Below are 13,858 nucleotides of genomic sequence, written 5' to 3' on the forward strand. Positions count from 1 at the left end.
GATGTCAATCACTGGATTGTCTGGTCCAGATTATTTACAGACCGCCGTCGCATAGTTTGAATAATGCTGAGTGCAACGTCAAACAACAAACATACAAACAAACAAACAAACAAACAACAAGTTGAATGAATGCCCAACGTGACCGGTTCTTGGCTGACATTCCAAGGGTCATAATCGGATTTAGCTGGGATTCAAACCAGCGACGCGCAGATCCTGTTGCTAAGGAACACAACTCTAAACATTAAGTTGCGGCGTACCACAATAAGCTGATTCCGAATAAAAGGCTGTCATAGTCACGACTGATGACGGCATCATCGATTTCATCTAGGAGCATAATTAGTTGATATGGTTATTGGGGGATAACAAACATTTGGGGTTTGATACCTTGACAACGACCACGGCAACGTTTGACTTCGATGCTTCTTCTGATGGAGTATCTTCAGCCTTCACAATGAGGATGTACATGAAATCAGTAGCCACGAGAGACTCGTAGTTCAAAGGGGTATCTTCCGTTACCAGGGCAGCGCCGTTCATCTTGAATTTGATAGCACTGTCGTCACCGCTGACGATGCTGTAAACAATGTTTGCGTTGTCGCCTACGTCATTGTCAACACACGTCAGCTCCTTAATCACCTGGTCTGAAGAATGAAAGGATATATTCGTATGCAAAACGTGGTTTTAATTATTCAAGTAACGTTAGAAAGAAACGACAGGACGTTTTGACTACTCCATGCTGGCAAGCCTGCACGAATGGGTGCCAATGCTTTTAATGTCCACGCGAGAACCATTTAGAGATTACAGCAACGATACCAGGTAACCAACAGCATGCAATCTTCCGAAGACCGGGTTTCTGTGATTCTTCGTAAGTCTTGGCATGGCGCTAGTATCGATACAAGAATGTTGGATCCACGTATTGGGGTGCCGTTTATCAGAAAAGGCACAAGGAAACGCAAATGCATTTTAATTTTCACGGAAAGCATTCGTGACTTTGTACCATTTTGTTTGTTAATCTGCGTTTTTGCCACCCACTTAATCCATATTTGTCACTTTTAGGTCGTTTACATTAGTTTTGGATTCACTAATGTGAAAAACGAGATACCTCCAAAAAATGCATTATCATTTGATATCCTAATGGGAAACTTTCATAAATTATTTTCATGAAGTGACGGTTTTTTTGCGATTGAGTATATTAAGGAAAATTGTCTCAATCTCTAACCGTATGCTGTGTTCTCAGACACATTCACATAAACAACGTCGCTGCTGAACTGTGGACTGTTGTCGTTGATGTCCACGATGTCAAAGGTGAGAGTCTCTGACGCGACGTTGCCGCCTGCGTCCGTCACCTTCAAGGTCACGTCTGTGATGAAGGTCAAACCGGCCTCTCTGTCCATTCTCTGTCCCAAGGTCATCAAACCGGTTGAAGGGTCAATGCTAAAGTAGGAACTTCCGGTGCCTGAAATACAACATGGCACCTTGTCAAGAAAGACGAGCTAATGACTATGAATCGTACTTATTTAGGAAAATGAGAGGCTAATAATTTGATGTCTCGATTAGACCTGAAAATAAATTTTCATTCAAACAAATGATGTGGTTTGTCAGATCTCATTAAAATAGGAATTTCCTGTACCTTATTTTCCAAATAACATCTTGTTGAATAATGACTGCTGATTTTACTTTCAATCTGGGACAAATCACAGCAGAAAGCAATTGGTTCAAACTATCCGGACGTCATCAATTCATCCATCCTCACAACGCGACCCTCTAACGACCAGCAAAATGTGCTGGGGACAAATACCAACTCGGAATCCCAACGGGTAGTTCAGATGTCTGCTGAATTGGAATAGTTCTTGGAGCGGACATCACTGGTGAATATTAATAATGTTTATTGTCATTTTTTGTTCTTTAACAAGGAATTTGAATTTGCTGAATTTGAATAGTTCTTGGAGCGGACATCACTAGTGAATATTAATATTGTTTATTGTCATTTTTTGTTCTTTAACAAGGAATTTGAATATGCTGAATTTGAATAGTTCTTGGAGCGGACATCACTAGTGAATATTAATATTGTTTATTGTCATTTTTTGTTCTTTAACAAGGAATTTGAATTTGCTGAATTTGAATAGTTCTTGGAGCGGACATCACTAGTGAATATTAATATTGTTTATTGTCATTTTCTGTTCTTTAACAAGGACCGCATATTTATGGTATTTATCGCAGGTACGAATAAAATATTGGCATTTATTTCTGAGAAGTGTTTTGCTTTACATATATTTTCACGGATGCTTCTAATGACTCTTGTAAAAACAGAACTGCTGGGGCATTTGGATCCCAGAACTGTCTGTTGCCGAGGTATTTCGCCTAAAGGATCACCTTTAAGTTTTGGCTGTTGAATGTATTGCCATTCTCCTATCAATTAGCGGGTAATGACAACAACACCGAGGCAATATTATCTACTGACTCGGAGGCAGCTGAACATGCTATTGAGTCTAGCGCAACTGGATCGAGAAGTGACAATTTCTATGACATCTTAGGACACTTTTCTCAACTCGACGTATATATATCATGTGCAGTTGTATGAATCATGGATGTTTTGATAGGGGATAACGAACTGACAGAAAAGCTTCCAAGTCAAGTTTAACAAAGAAATTATTTATGCCATGTCCAAGAATTTTCATTGTGAAACCATCTTTTGTCATGTCTTGGCAAGAAATTTGGCCGAGGAATAACTTGACTCAGACGGAAAGACGAAGTTATTTTCACGCGGCTTCGACGCGGTCACGTGGGAATCGGTGTTTATCAAAGTATTTTAGATAAAAATGTCACTCCTCTTGGCAGTCATTATAATGATCAGGTACCCGAGACTGTGAAACACTATTTTTTAGAATGCTCTATTCAAAGCTTTGTTTGTGTGTTTGTTTGTTTGTTGTTTAACGCCGCACTCAGCAATACTCCAGCTATATCACGGTGGTCTGTGAATAATCGAATCTGGAACAGACAATCCAGTGATTGACATCATGAGCATCTTCGCAATTGGGACACGATGACATGCATCAACCAAGCTACCGAGCCTGACCACCCGATCCCGTTAATCGCCTCTTACAACAAGCAGGGTTGCTGAAGATCAATTCTAACCCGGATCTTCACGGGGGTTATATAGATTATAAGAGATAAGATTAAGGTAGCCATGCTCAGAATAGGAGATGAACACATGTAGCATCTACCTTCGAGGCTGTACGTGAAAGTGTCGTCCTCGTCCCTGTCTGTGACGACATACACACCCCCTAGCGGTGTGTCAACAGGTTGTTCCTCGAAAAGGATGATGGGCGTGTTCACGGTGAGGACGGGCGTCTCGTCGATGACGTTGCTCACGTTAATGCTAACAGGTACATCTACCTCGTGCAAACCATCATTCACTCTAGGATAAAAAAAAAGAACAGAACGTTATAAGTTTCAAAATGGTGAGTGAGCTTGGTTTTCCACTTTGGTGACATCTATTATCAAGGTGTTGACAGACCAAGCGCATTATCGAACCCATTGCCAGCGGATCCTGGTATTGCTTAGGAAGGCAATCGGCACATCGAATTGTTAGGTCTTGGACCAATGGGCTACCAGTGTCATTGAATGTACTTCGAAAATTTCAAAATGAAAGGGTGGGAAACCCGAAACTTGTGTATTTTATCTATTCTCAGGCTTTAACATTTTGCTTATATAAAAAAAAACTCGAAGGACTGCAATAAAACGATAGTTTTTTTGAAAAATTGTCCTTGGAAAATTACCTCAGTATAAACGTATAACATCGGTGGGACTCGTAATCTAGGGTAGAGCTCGTGATAAGATTGTTCAGGTCTTCGTAAGCAAACATGTCCGTCCCGTCTCCCACCAGCGTGTACGTTAACACATCGTCGTCAGCGTCGTTGGCGACGGCGGAGAACAGCGAGGTGTGAATGTCGGCCTGCTCTGTGACAACGGCCTGGTACAGCGACTCGGCGAACTTCGGTGCATTGTCGTTTTCGGCGCCCACGAAAATTCGGAACGTTGTCTCCACAAACTTGGCCGTAACTCCTCCATCAACGGCTTTCATAGTGACGTCAAAGTATGTAGCGCCCCCTGTGGGTTTGTCGTAATCGAGGGTCGAGGCGAGGAGGAGTTTCCCATCTCCAGAGTCCAGGTGGAATTTCTCAGACCCGTCTCCACCGGAATCTGACGGACAGGTTATGAAATAATAATAATAACAATAATAATAATTATAATAATAATAATAATAATAATAATTATGTCATGATTAAAACAAGGCATTCCACAGTTTTCTAAAACGAGCCAAGGATGTAGGACATAATCTCAATGTCGGTGTTGATTTTGTTGATGGTTCTGTACTGTTGGACGGTACAGAAATGATTGTCAACCAAGCGAAGTGCCATATCAAGTCGGCCCAGAGAGGCTTTCTGAACGACCACAGCATCGAGTTTTTGTGCAGTGTGTTGAGAAGATCAGCAATCCTGCAGGGTCCTTCGTTTGCATGAAGTCGTCTGGCCTGAAAAGTGAAACTGAAGGCTTTCTGTTCGCTGCTCAGGACCATTCACTTCCCACTCGAAACCATCAATGTGTGATTTTGCATCAAAATGTAAATATGAAAGGTAGATTATGTAATGAATTTAATGAGACTGTCCAACAACATTACCGTCTTCGCCATGCTTGTGGTCTTGACACAAGTCGACCCATGGTACGACCCGGAATATGTAGAGGGCGTCATGGAAAATGATAAACACAAAATTCTTTAGAATAGGCCCATTTACAGCCTTAGACTATCAAGGCCAACAAACCTGATCTGCCCTTTTTGATAAATCCAATGAAATCATTTATATCATTGAATTTTCTGTCCCCTTTGACACTAATGTGATTGACAAGATTGAGGAAAAGCATGGCAAATATGTGGACCTCGCTTTCCAAATGTCACGCTTGCATCCCAAGTACCAAGTTGTCCGACTCCCATTTGTTCTCGGTGCCTTAGGTTTGGTACCTCCCAATCTGTTGACTGACATTGGGAGAGTACCAAGGTTTTCTACCAGGAATACAGCCCTTCTGACAATCTGGGTAATGCAGAAGGCTGTAGTGTTGGGGAGTCTTCACATTCTCCGAAAAGTTCTGGGTTTTGGTTTGACTGGGCAGCGAGTCCTGGGAGAAGTCCCATTCGCTGTCTGGGCTGCGTGTAGAGGGGGCAAGGGCCCTGAGCTGATGATGAGCCTAACCAGCCTGACTGTGCCAGGATCACCCAAACCCTCTTTGCTGCATTTTTTTTATTCTAATCTGTAAATAATAAATAATAATTTACAAAATGAACTCTTGGTCAAAGTGGACAGTGTCAGTTTGCTTACCATCTGTGATGGTCGGTTATAGTCAATTAACTTCCTTGCCTGAATTAATTCTCGTCAAACAGCTTACCATCTGTGACGGAAACAAGTTGGTATGTGACATCACCATCTCTGCCTACATCGTCATCAGTTGCTGTGTAGTGACCCAGCTGCGATCCGGCGTCCCTGCTTTCACTGACAGTCATATCAATCGGTGCAGTATCCCACGTTGGAGTGTGCTCATTTTCTGACACAACCTGGTGGGTGAAAATATATATTTTGTTGGCTGTTATGGAATCAGCCTCACGTGAATAATGAGATATCTTTGCTGAAGTGTGTGTTGTTGTTTTTAATTTAGGGTTCTGTTACCTTAGAGAAATCACAATACGTTTGATGCACTGAAATAGCAAGTGGGAGGGGAGTTGAAATGAAATGTGGTTTAAAAAGCGCCGTGCATGCGTGTGTGTGTGGCTGTTTGTACTAGTCCGGACTAATGCCGGTTTTATACTGCTAGTCCACTGAGATACCATGCCGCAATTTTACATGGGTACCCCAATCAGACACAGTACACTGACTCCGAGCCGACCAGTCCTTGTTTTATACCGGTAATGCCGAGCGCCAGGCAGGGTAACAACAAGAACCATCTTATAACGTCGTTAAGTCTAACGCTCTCGTGGTTCGACCCACCGACCTTCCGCTCTACGGGCAGACGCTCTATCCACTTGAACCAAGACATGAATGGCTACATTCATTGTAAGCCATCATAATGGTGACGCGGCCTTCAAATCGGTTCTTTTATAAAATCCATTATATAATAATACCAGTGTAGGGCTAACGGTGTTAAGACAGTTCACATTAACATCAACAGATCTCTGATTTATAAACGCTTGAGAGATGTTATGTACGAAAATATGACTTCCTCCTACGAGTATGACAAAACTTTTGAAACATGACCAAAGTAATTTAGCTGGTTATATAGAGAGAATCTACCCCTATCGGAAATAGAATCACTTGTGTCAGATTTGACATATTAAAATCTCACACTAACGCATTTGCCAATTGACCAATGGGTGATCAGAAAAGCAGTATCAAAGAAGAGTTATTGTTTGAGCTCACACTGAGAAATATATCCTGTGGGAGTCAGAACTGGATAATTCAACCAGCAAACCTACAAACCTTAATCAGTTTAAGTTGTATACTCCGAAGGAAGCTGAGAATGTAATTTGAGTGTTCATGGATCATTTTAACCGGGGTATGAATTGTTTAGCACTATGAACATGCACCAGAACATGGCGACCGTGCAAAATGTATACGCGTTTTTAAATTTCCTGGTACAAAATCACCCTTTGGGAGAAATAGAACTGAAATCTTGTGCATGGGGTACTGGATGGCCCTGATGTCGCACTCCATGGACAACGTATGGCCATATATCATTATGAGGATATACGTACAGCTATATATACATGATTTGTGTAAATAATGCATGTGGATATTTTGCTGACTTACTGTGACGACAACTACAGCAACAGCCGTCTTCGCCGCCTCCGTCGTGGGCTGATCCACGGCTTGCACGGTCAGGGTGTACAGGAAGTTGGCAGAACTCAGAGCCTCATAGTCAATAAAGGTCCCGGATGTTCGCACTTCAGTCCCGATCAACTGAAACTTCTCATCCGGGGAGTCATCATCGCCGCTAATGATGGAGACGACGACTTTGGCGTTGTCCCCGGCGTCCCCGTCAGTCACCTCCAGCGTACTGAGGAGCATATCTTGCAACAGAAAAATGTGTTCTTAATACTTGAAATGAGTCGCAAGTACTGACTTATTTGTCCACATCCTCATCATAATCCTCATCCACATCCACATCCACATCCACAACGTAGAAACAAAGAGACAGAGAAACGGACAGACAGACACACGTAAAATAAAGGATGAACAAAATAACAATCAGTCATCCAATCGCTTTTCTTCAATGATAAATTTCGATAATGTTTTTTTTTCCGCCGTGATGTTGAAGTGACATTTCCGTGTTTTGGAAGAATTTAGATCGGACAGTCGAATCCGGATTTGACGAAGTCGGTTACACCAAAGCCTCCTCCTGCAGTGCATGTTAGTATCACACTCTGGTTGTAACACGCATATGCTAATGTTCTCAGAGATCAGTGTCTCTCACCTTGCGGGGTGTTCTCGGTGACCTCCAAGTGGATCACGTCGCTGCTGAACTGAGGGCTGTTGTCGTTGATGTCCACGATGTCGAAGATGAGCGCCTCAGACGCCACATTGCCGCCAGCGTCCGTCACCTTCAAGGTCACGTCTGTGATGAAGGTCAAACCGGCCTCTCTGTCCATTCTCTGCGCCAAGGTCATCAAACCAGATGAAGGGTCAATGCTAAAGTAGGAACTTCCGGTGCCTGAAATACAACATGGCACCTTGTCAAGAAAGACGAGCTAATGACTATGATTCGTATTTATTTAGGAAAATGAGAGGCTAATAATTCGATGTCTCGATAAGATCTGAAAAAAAATTTTCATCCAAACAAATGATGTGGTTTGTCAGATCTCATTAAAATAGGAATTTCCTGTAGCGTATTTTCCAAATAACATCTTGTTGAATAATGAATGCTAAATGACTCTCAATCTGGGACAAATCACAGCAGAAAGCAATTGGTTCAAACTATCCGGAAGTCATCAATTCATCCATCCTGACCACTCGACCCTCTTACGACCAGCAAAATTTGCTGGGGACAAATACCAACTCGGAATCCCAACGGGTAGTTCAGATGTCTGCTGAATTGGAATAGTTCTTGGAGCGGACATCACTGGTGAAAATTAATAATGTTTATTGTCATTTTTTGTTCTTTAACAAGGAATTTGAATATGCTGAATTTGAATAGTTCTTGGAGCGGACATCACTAGTGAATATTAATATTGTTTATTGTCATTTTTTGTTCGTTAACAAGGAATTTGAATTTGCTGAATTTGAATAGTTCTTGGAGCGGACATCACTAGTGAATATTAATATTGTTTATTGTCAATTTTTGTTCTTTAACAAGGAATTTGAATTTACTGAATTTGAATGGTTCTTGGAGCGGACATCACTAGTGAATATTAATATTGTTTATTGTCATTTTTTGTTCTTTAACAAGGAATTTGAATTTGCTGAATTTGAATAGTTCTTGGAGCGGACATCACTAGTGAATATTAATATTGTTTATTGTCATTTTTTGTTCTTTAACAAGGACCGCATATTTATTCCTTGGTCGCTGGTACGAAAACAATAGTGGCATTTATTTCTGAGAAGTGTTTTGCTTTACATATTCTTTCACGGATGCTTCTAATGACCCTTGTAAAAACAGAACTGCTGGGGCATTTGGATCCCAGAACTGTCTGTTGCCGAGGTATTTCGCCTCAAGGATCACCTTTAAGTTTTTGCTGTTGAATTAATTGCCATTCTCCAATGACTTTATAATGACAACAACACCGAGGCAATATTATCTACTGACTTGGTGGCAGCTGAACATGCTATTGAGTCTGGCGCAACTGGATCGAGAAGTGACAATTTCTATGACATCTTAGGACATTTTTTTCAACTCGACGTATATATATCAGGTGAAGTTGTATGAATCATGGATGTTTGGATAGGGGGTAACGAAATGATAGATAAGTTAAGTTTAACAAAGAAATTATTTTTGCCACGTCCAAAGAATTTTCATTGTGAAATCACAATCTTTTGTCATGTCTTGGCAAGAAATTTGGCCGAGAAATAACCTGGCTCGACCTATGCACTGAATCGGACCCAGTTTAAACCTCAGGCGGAAAAGACGTGACGAAGTTATTTTCACGCGGCTTTGCCGAGGTCACGTGGGAATCGGTATTTATCAAAGTATTTTAGATAAAAATGTCCCTCCTCTTTGCAGTCATTATAATGATCAGGTACCCGAGACTGTGAAACACTGTATTTTAGAATGCTCTATTCAAAGCTTTGTTTGTTTGTTGTTTAACGCCGCACTCAGCAATATTCCAGCTATATTCCAGCTGTAAATAATCGAATCAGGGCCAGACAATCCAGTGATTGACATCATGAGCATCTTCGCAATTGGGACACGATGACATGCAACAACCAAGCCACCGAGCCTGACCACCCGATCCCGTTAATCGCCTCTTACAACAAGCAGGGTTGCTGAAGACCAGTTCTAACCCGGATCTTCATGGGGTTAAATAGATTATAAGAGATAAGATTAACGTAGCCATGCTCAGAATGGGAGATGAACACATGTAGTATGTACCTTCGAGGCTGTACGTGAAAGTGTCGTCCTCGTCCCTGTCTGTGACGACATACACACCCCCTAGCGGTGTGTCAACAGGTTGTTCCTCGAAAAGGATGATGGGCGTGTTCACGGTGAGGACGGGCGTCTCGTCGATGACGTTGCTCACGTTGATGCTAACAGGTACATCTACCTCGTGCAAACCATCGTTCACTCTAGGAAAAAAACAACAGAACGTAATAATTTTCTAAATGGTGAGTGAGCATGGTTTTCCATTTTGGTGACATCTATTATCAAGGTGTTGACAGACCAAGCGCATTATCGGCACTGAATTTGCAATTCGAACCAATTGCCAGCGGATCCTGGTATTGCTTAGGGAGGCAACTCAGCACATCGAATTGCTCGGTCTTCGACCAATGGCTACCCGTGTCACTGAATGTATTTCGAAAATTTCAAAATGAAAGGGTGGGAAACCCGAAACTTGTGTATTTTATCTATTCTCAGGCTTTAACATTTTGCTTTTATAAAAAACCTCGAAGGACTGCAATAAAAAGATATTTTTTTTTAAAAATTGTCCTTGGAAAATTACCTCAGTAGAAACGTATAACATCGGTGGGACTCGTAATCTAGGGTAGAGCTCATGATAAGATTGTTCAGGTCGTCGTAAGCAAACATGTCCGTCCCGTCTCCCACCAGCGTGTACGTTAACACATCGTCGTCAGCGTCGTTGGCGACGGCGGAGAACAGCGAGGTGTGAATGTCGGCCTGCTCTGTGACAACGGCCTGGTACAGAGACTCGGCGAACTTCGGTGCATTGTCGTTTTCGGCGCCCACGGAAATACGGAACGTTGTCTCCACAAACAAGGCCGTAACTCCTCCATCAACGGCTTTCATGGTGACGTCATAGTATGCAGCGCCCCCTGTGGGTTTGTCGTAATCGAGGGGACAGGCGAGGAGGAGTTTCCCATCTCCGGAGTCCAGGTGGAATTTTTCAAACCCGTCTCCACCGGAATCTTAGGACAGGTTGTGTAATAATAATAATAATAATAATAATAATAATAATTACAACAACAACAACAACAACAATAAAAATAATAACAACAATAATTGAACAGTGTCAGTTTGCTTACCATCTGTGATGGTCGGTTATAGTCAATTAACTTCCTTGCCTGAATTAATTCTCGTCAAACAGCTTACCATCTGTGACGGAAACAAGTTGGTATGTGACATCACCATCTCTGCCTACATCGTCATCAGTTGCTGTGTAGTGACCCAGCTGTGACCCGGCGTCCCTGCTTTCACTGACAGTCATATCACTCGGTGCAGTATCCCACGTTGGAGTGTGCTCATTTTCTGACACAACCTGGTGGGTGGAAATATTCAGGTACAGCTGCTTCCAGTGAGTGAGATGAATGTAAACGCTGCGTTTTACGTCAGATTAATATGGGGGGAAAGCCCGGAGAGATGGAGGTCTAAATGGTACCGCTTGACAACGAATGTGTGAATGAGTTGGGTTTAACATCATTCAGGTTATATCAAGGCGTGTCATCTTAATGTGGGAGGAAAGTCCAAAGTAAGGCAGGATTTAGACACTTTGGTGAAAGCAATGAGCACTGGTATGGTGCTGACAAACATAGAAACATAATCAGGGAGAACCGGGATTCGAACCCACAATCATGTTTCTAGCATGCCCAAGGGACGCAACTCTGCGCAGCGAAATGCGGAGCGTCAGATGACTGGGCCTTCTGTAGCCCTAGACGGCAACAAACAGGGGTTAGTCCTGACAATCCAAGGATCGTAACAAAAACGAACGTGGACGTCGATCCAGATATCTTGGGATCCTAGCACCCATAAGGGACGCAACTCCATGTTTTCACCGTAACCCGTTCCATCCTCCCCAGGTTCAAACAGACTATTGCACATGAATAAGGGGTTAAACAATCTTTTTTTTCTTTTTATTTTAAGGGTGAGGGGATGTTCTTTAATGCCGCACTCAGCAATATTTCAGCAGAAAATAATCGCGTTATGGTCCAGACAATCCACTGATTGACATAATGAGCTTCGATCTACGGAATTTGAATAAGATGATATAGTGCATTAACAAGTCAGCGAGTCTGACCACCCGATCCCGTTAGTCGCCTCTTACGACAAGCATGGGTTTTCCAAACATGATCTGTCTGAAGATTTTATGGTGCTATGTTTATGCTCAAAACAAGTCCGATAAACTATATGATTGTAATATACAGGTAACATAGACGTCATCACAAATATGATCGAATTGACAGACTGACATGAAGTGCAAAATCTGTAGCTCAGTGTAGACATTCAACAGTCAAATATTTTAATAAGCCACAGTTATCATGATTTGAAGGCTTTGTTTTGTTCGAAAAGCCCTGGGTTTACTACTATAATCATAATTACCATCACCAATTTATGTAAATAACCATGTCCGCAGTGAAAGCGTAAGGAATAACTGATAGATGAAACACCGCCTGACTTACTGTGACGACAACTACAGCAACAGCCGTCTTCGCCGCCTCCGTCGTGGGCTGATCCACGGCTTGCACGGTTAGGGTGTACAGGAAGTTGGCAGAACTCAGAGCCTCGTAGTCAATAAAGGTCCCGGATGTTCGCACTTCAGTCCCGATCAACTGAAACTTCTCATCCGGGGAGTCATCGTCGCCGCTGATGATGGAGACGACGACTTTGGCGTTGTCCCCGGCGTCACCGTCAGTCACCTCCAGCGTACTGAGGAGCATATCTGGCAATAGATACTTGAAATGAGACGTATTTGTCCATTTTCTCATTATAATCCCCACCCAAACCCGAATCCAAATCTACAGCGTCCACCGAGTCATTATATTTACATAGAGAATCAATATTTCTTGCTTTCTAAAAGCAAAGCCACATTATCATTATTATTATTTATTTATTTTTATTATTTTTTTATTATTATTATTATTATTATTATTATTATTATCGGGACCTATTTTGAAGATCACTGTAGATCAATGTCTACTACCTAGTTCAGGGGACAGTCCCAGAGCTGCCCTAATATCCTCATTAGCAGACAGTGTCTCTCACCTGGCGGGGTGTTCTCGGTGACCTCCAAGTGGATCACGTCGCTGCTGAACTGAGGACTGTTGTCGTTGATGTCCACGATGTCGAAGATTAGCGCCTCAGACGCGACGTTGCCGCCAGCGTCCGTCACCTTCAAGGTCACGTCTGTGATGTAGGTCAAACCGGCCTCTCTGTCCATTCTCTCGGCCAAGGTCATCAGACCAGATGAAGGGTCAATGCTGAAGAAGGAACTTCCGGTGCCTGAAATACAAAACGGTCAGGAAATAAGAGCAGAAGACTACGATTCGTTCTTTTGTCACGAAAATACGTGTCACCTCGAATAGACCCGAAAATAAATGTTCATTCACAAATGGCTGACAGATTAAAAACAGGAACTTCCGCTACCAAATATCACGATGTTGAACGTTAGTTTTAATCTAAATAAGGGACACATAGTTAAAGCACGATATCTTGTTGAGCAGTGATGCCCTCTTAGGAGTGTTATCAATGCTAACAGTGACTACTGAGTATGAATAGTACTTGGATTAGAGGCCACAACCGATGATTACCTGAAATATAAAATTTCAGCTTGTTTAATGCTAGTTGTAATCTGCCAAACAAGAATGACAAGGAATTTCCCCTCCTGATCAGTTATGATACAACCGACCTCTGGATAGTGTTCGGACAACTTTCACAGTGCTGATAATGAATTGTAGTAACACTATGAACTGTACTTGGATTGTTGGGTGTTAGCACCATGAATTGTACTTGGATTGTCACGTGTAAGTACTATGAATTGTACTCGGATTGTTGGGTGTTAAAACAATGAATTGTACTTGGATTGTCACGTGTAAGTACTATGAACTGTTCTTGGATTGTTGGGTGTTAGTACAATGAATTGTACTTGGATTGTCACGTGTAAGTACTATGAATTGTACTTGGATTGTTGGGTTTTAGTACAATGAATTGTACTTGGATTGTCACGTGTAAGTACTATGAATTGTACTTGGATTGTCGGGTGTTAGTACAATGAATTGTACTTGGATTGTCGGGTGTTAGTACAATGAATTGAACTTGGATTGTCGGGTGTTAGTACAATGAATTGTACTTGGATTGTCGGGTGTTAGTACAATGAACTGTACTTGATTTGTCGGGTGTTAATATTATGACCTGACCACCCGATCCCGTT

At 42.1% G+C, this 13,858-nt stretch overlaps 2 protein-coding genes across 2 annotated transcripts in view; both read right to left on the reverse strand.

Moving 5' to 3' along the window:
- The window catches only part of LOC124112167 (cadherin-23-like), a 31,850-nt gene extending 31,239 nt beyond the window's left edge, over nucleotides 1–611 (reverse strand). Inside the window, exon 1 of the mRNA XM_048386245.1 lies at nucleotides 385–611. Coding sequence (XP_048242202.1) covers nucleotides 385–534 — 150 coding nt within the window. The 5' untranslated portion in view covers nucleotides 535–611. The remainder of the gene's footprint in view (nucleotides 1–384) is intronic.
- Nucleotides 612–1,211: 600 nt separating this feature from the next.
- LOC124112139 (cadherin-23-like) overlaps nucleotides 1,212–13,858 on the reverse strand; it is a 34,041-nt gene continuing 21,394 nt past the window's right edge. Inside the window, exons 14-24 of the mRNA XM_048386542.1 lie at nucleotides 12,694–12,930; nucleotides 12,111–12,370; nucleotides 10,807–10,972; nucleotides 10,199–10,622; nucleotides 9,631–9,824; nucleotides 7,519–7,755; nucleotides 6,855–7,114; nucleotides 5,440–5,605; nucleotides 3,777–4,200; nucleotides 3,222–3,415; nucleotides 1,212–1,453 (exon numbers count right to left, since the gene is read on the reverse strand). Of these exons, the coding sequence (XP_048242499.1) occupies nucleotides 1,212–1,453; nucleotides 3,222–3,415; nucleotides 3,777–4,200; nucleotides 5,440–5,605; nucleotides 6,855–7,114; nucleotides 7,519–7,755; nucleotides 9,631–9,824; nucleotides 10,199–10,622; nucleotides 10,807–10,972; nucleotides 12,111–12,370; nucleotides 12,694–12,930 (2,804 nt within the window). The remainder of the gene's footprint in view (nucleotides 1,454–3,221; nucleotides 3,416–3,776; nucleotides 4,201–5,439; nucleotides 5,606–6,854; nucleotides 7,115–7,518; nucleotides 7,756–9,630; nucleotides 9,825–10,198; nucleotides 10,623–10,806; nucleotides 10,973–12,110; nucleotides 12,371–12,693; nucleotides 12,931–13,858) is intronic.

This window comes from Haliotis rufescens, unplaced genomic scaffold (assembly GCF_023055435.1).
Source record: "Haliotis rufescens isolate VD_foot unplaced genomic scaffold, xgHalRufe1.0.p SCAF_6, whole genome shotgun sequence".
In the NCBI taxonomy this organism is placed as follows: Eukaryota; Metazoa; Mollusca; class Gastropoda; order Lepetellida; family Haliotidae; genus Haliotis; species Haliotis rufescens.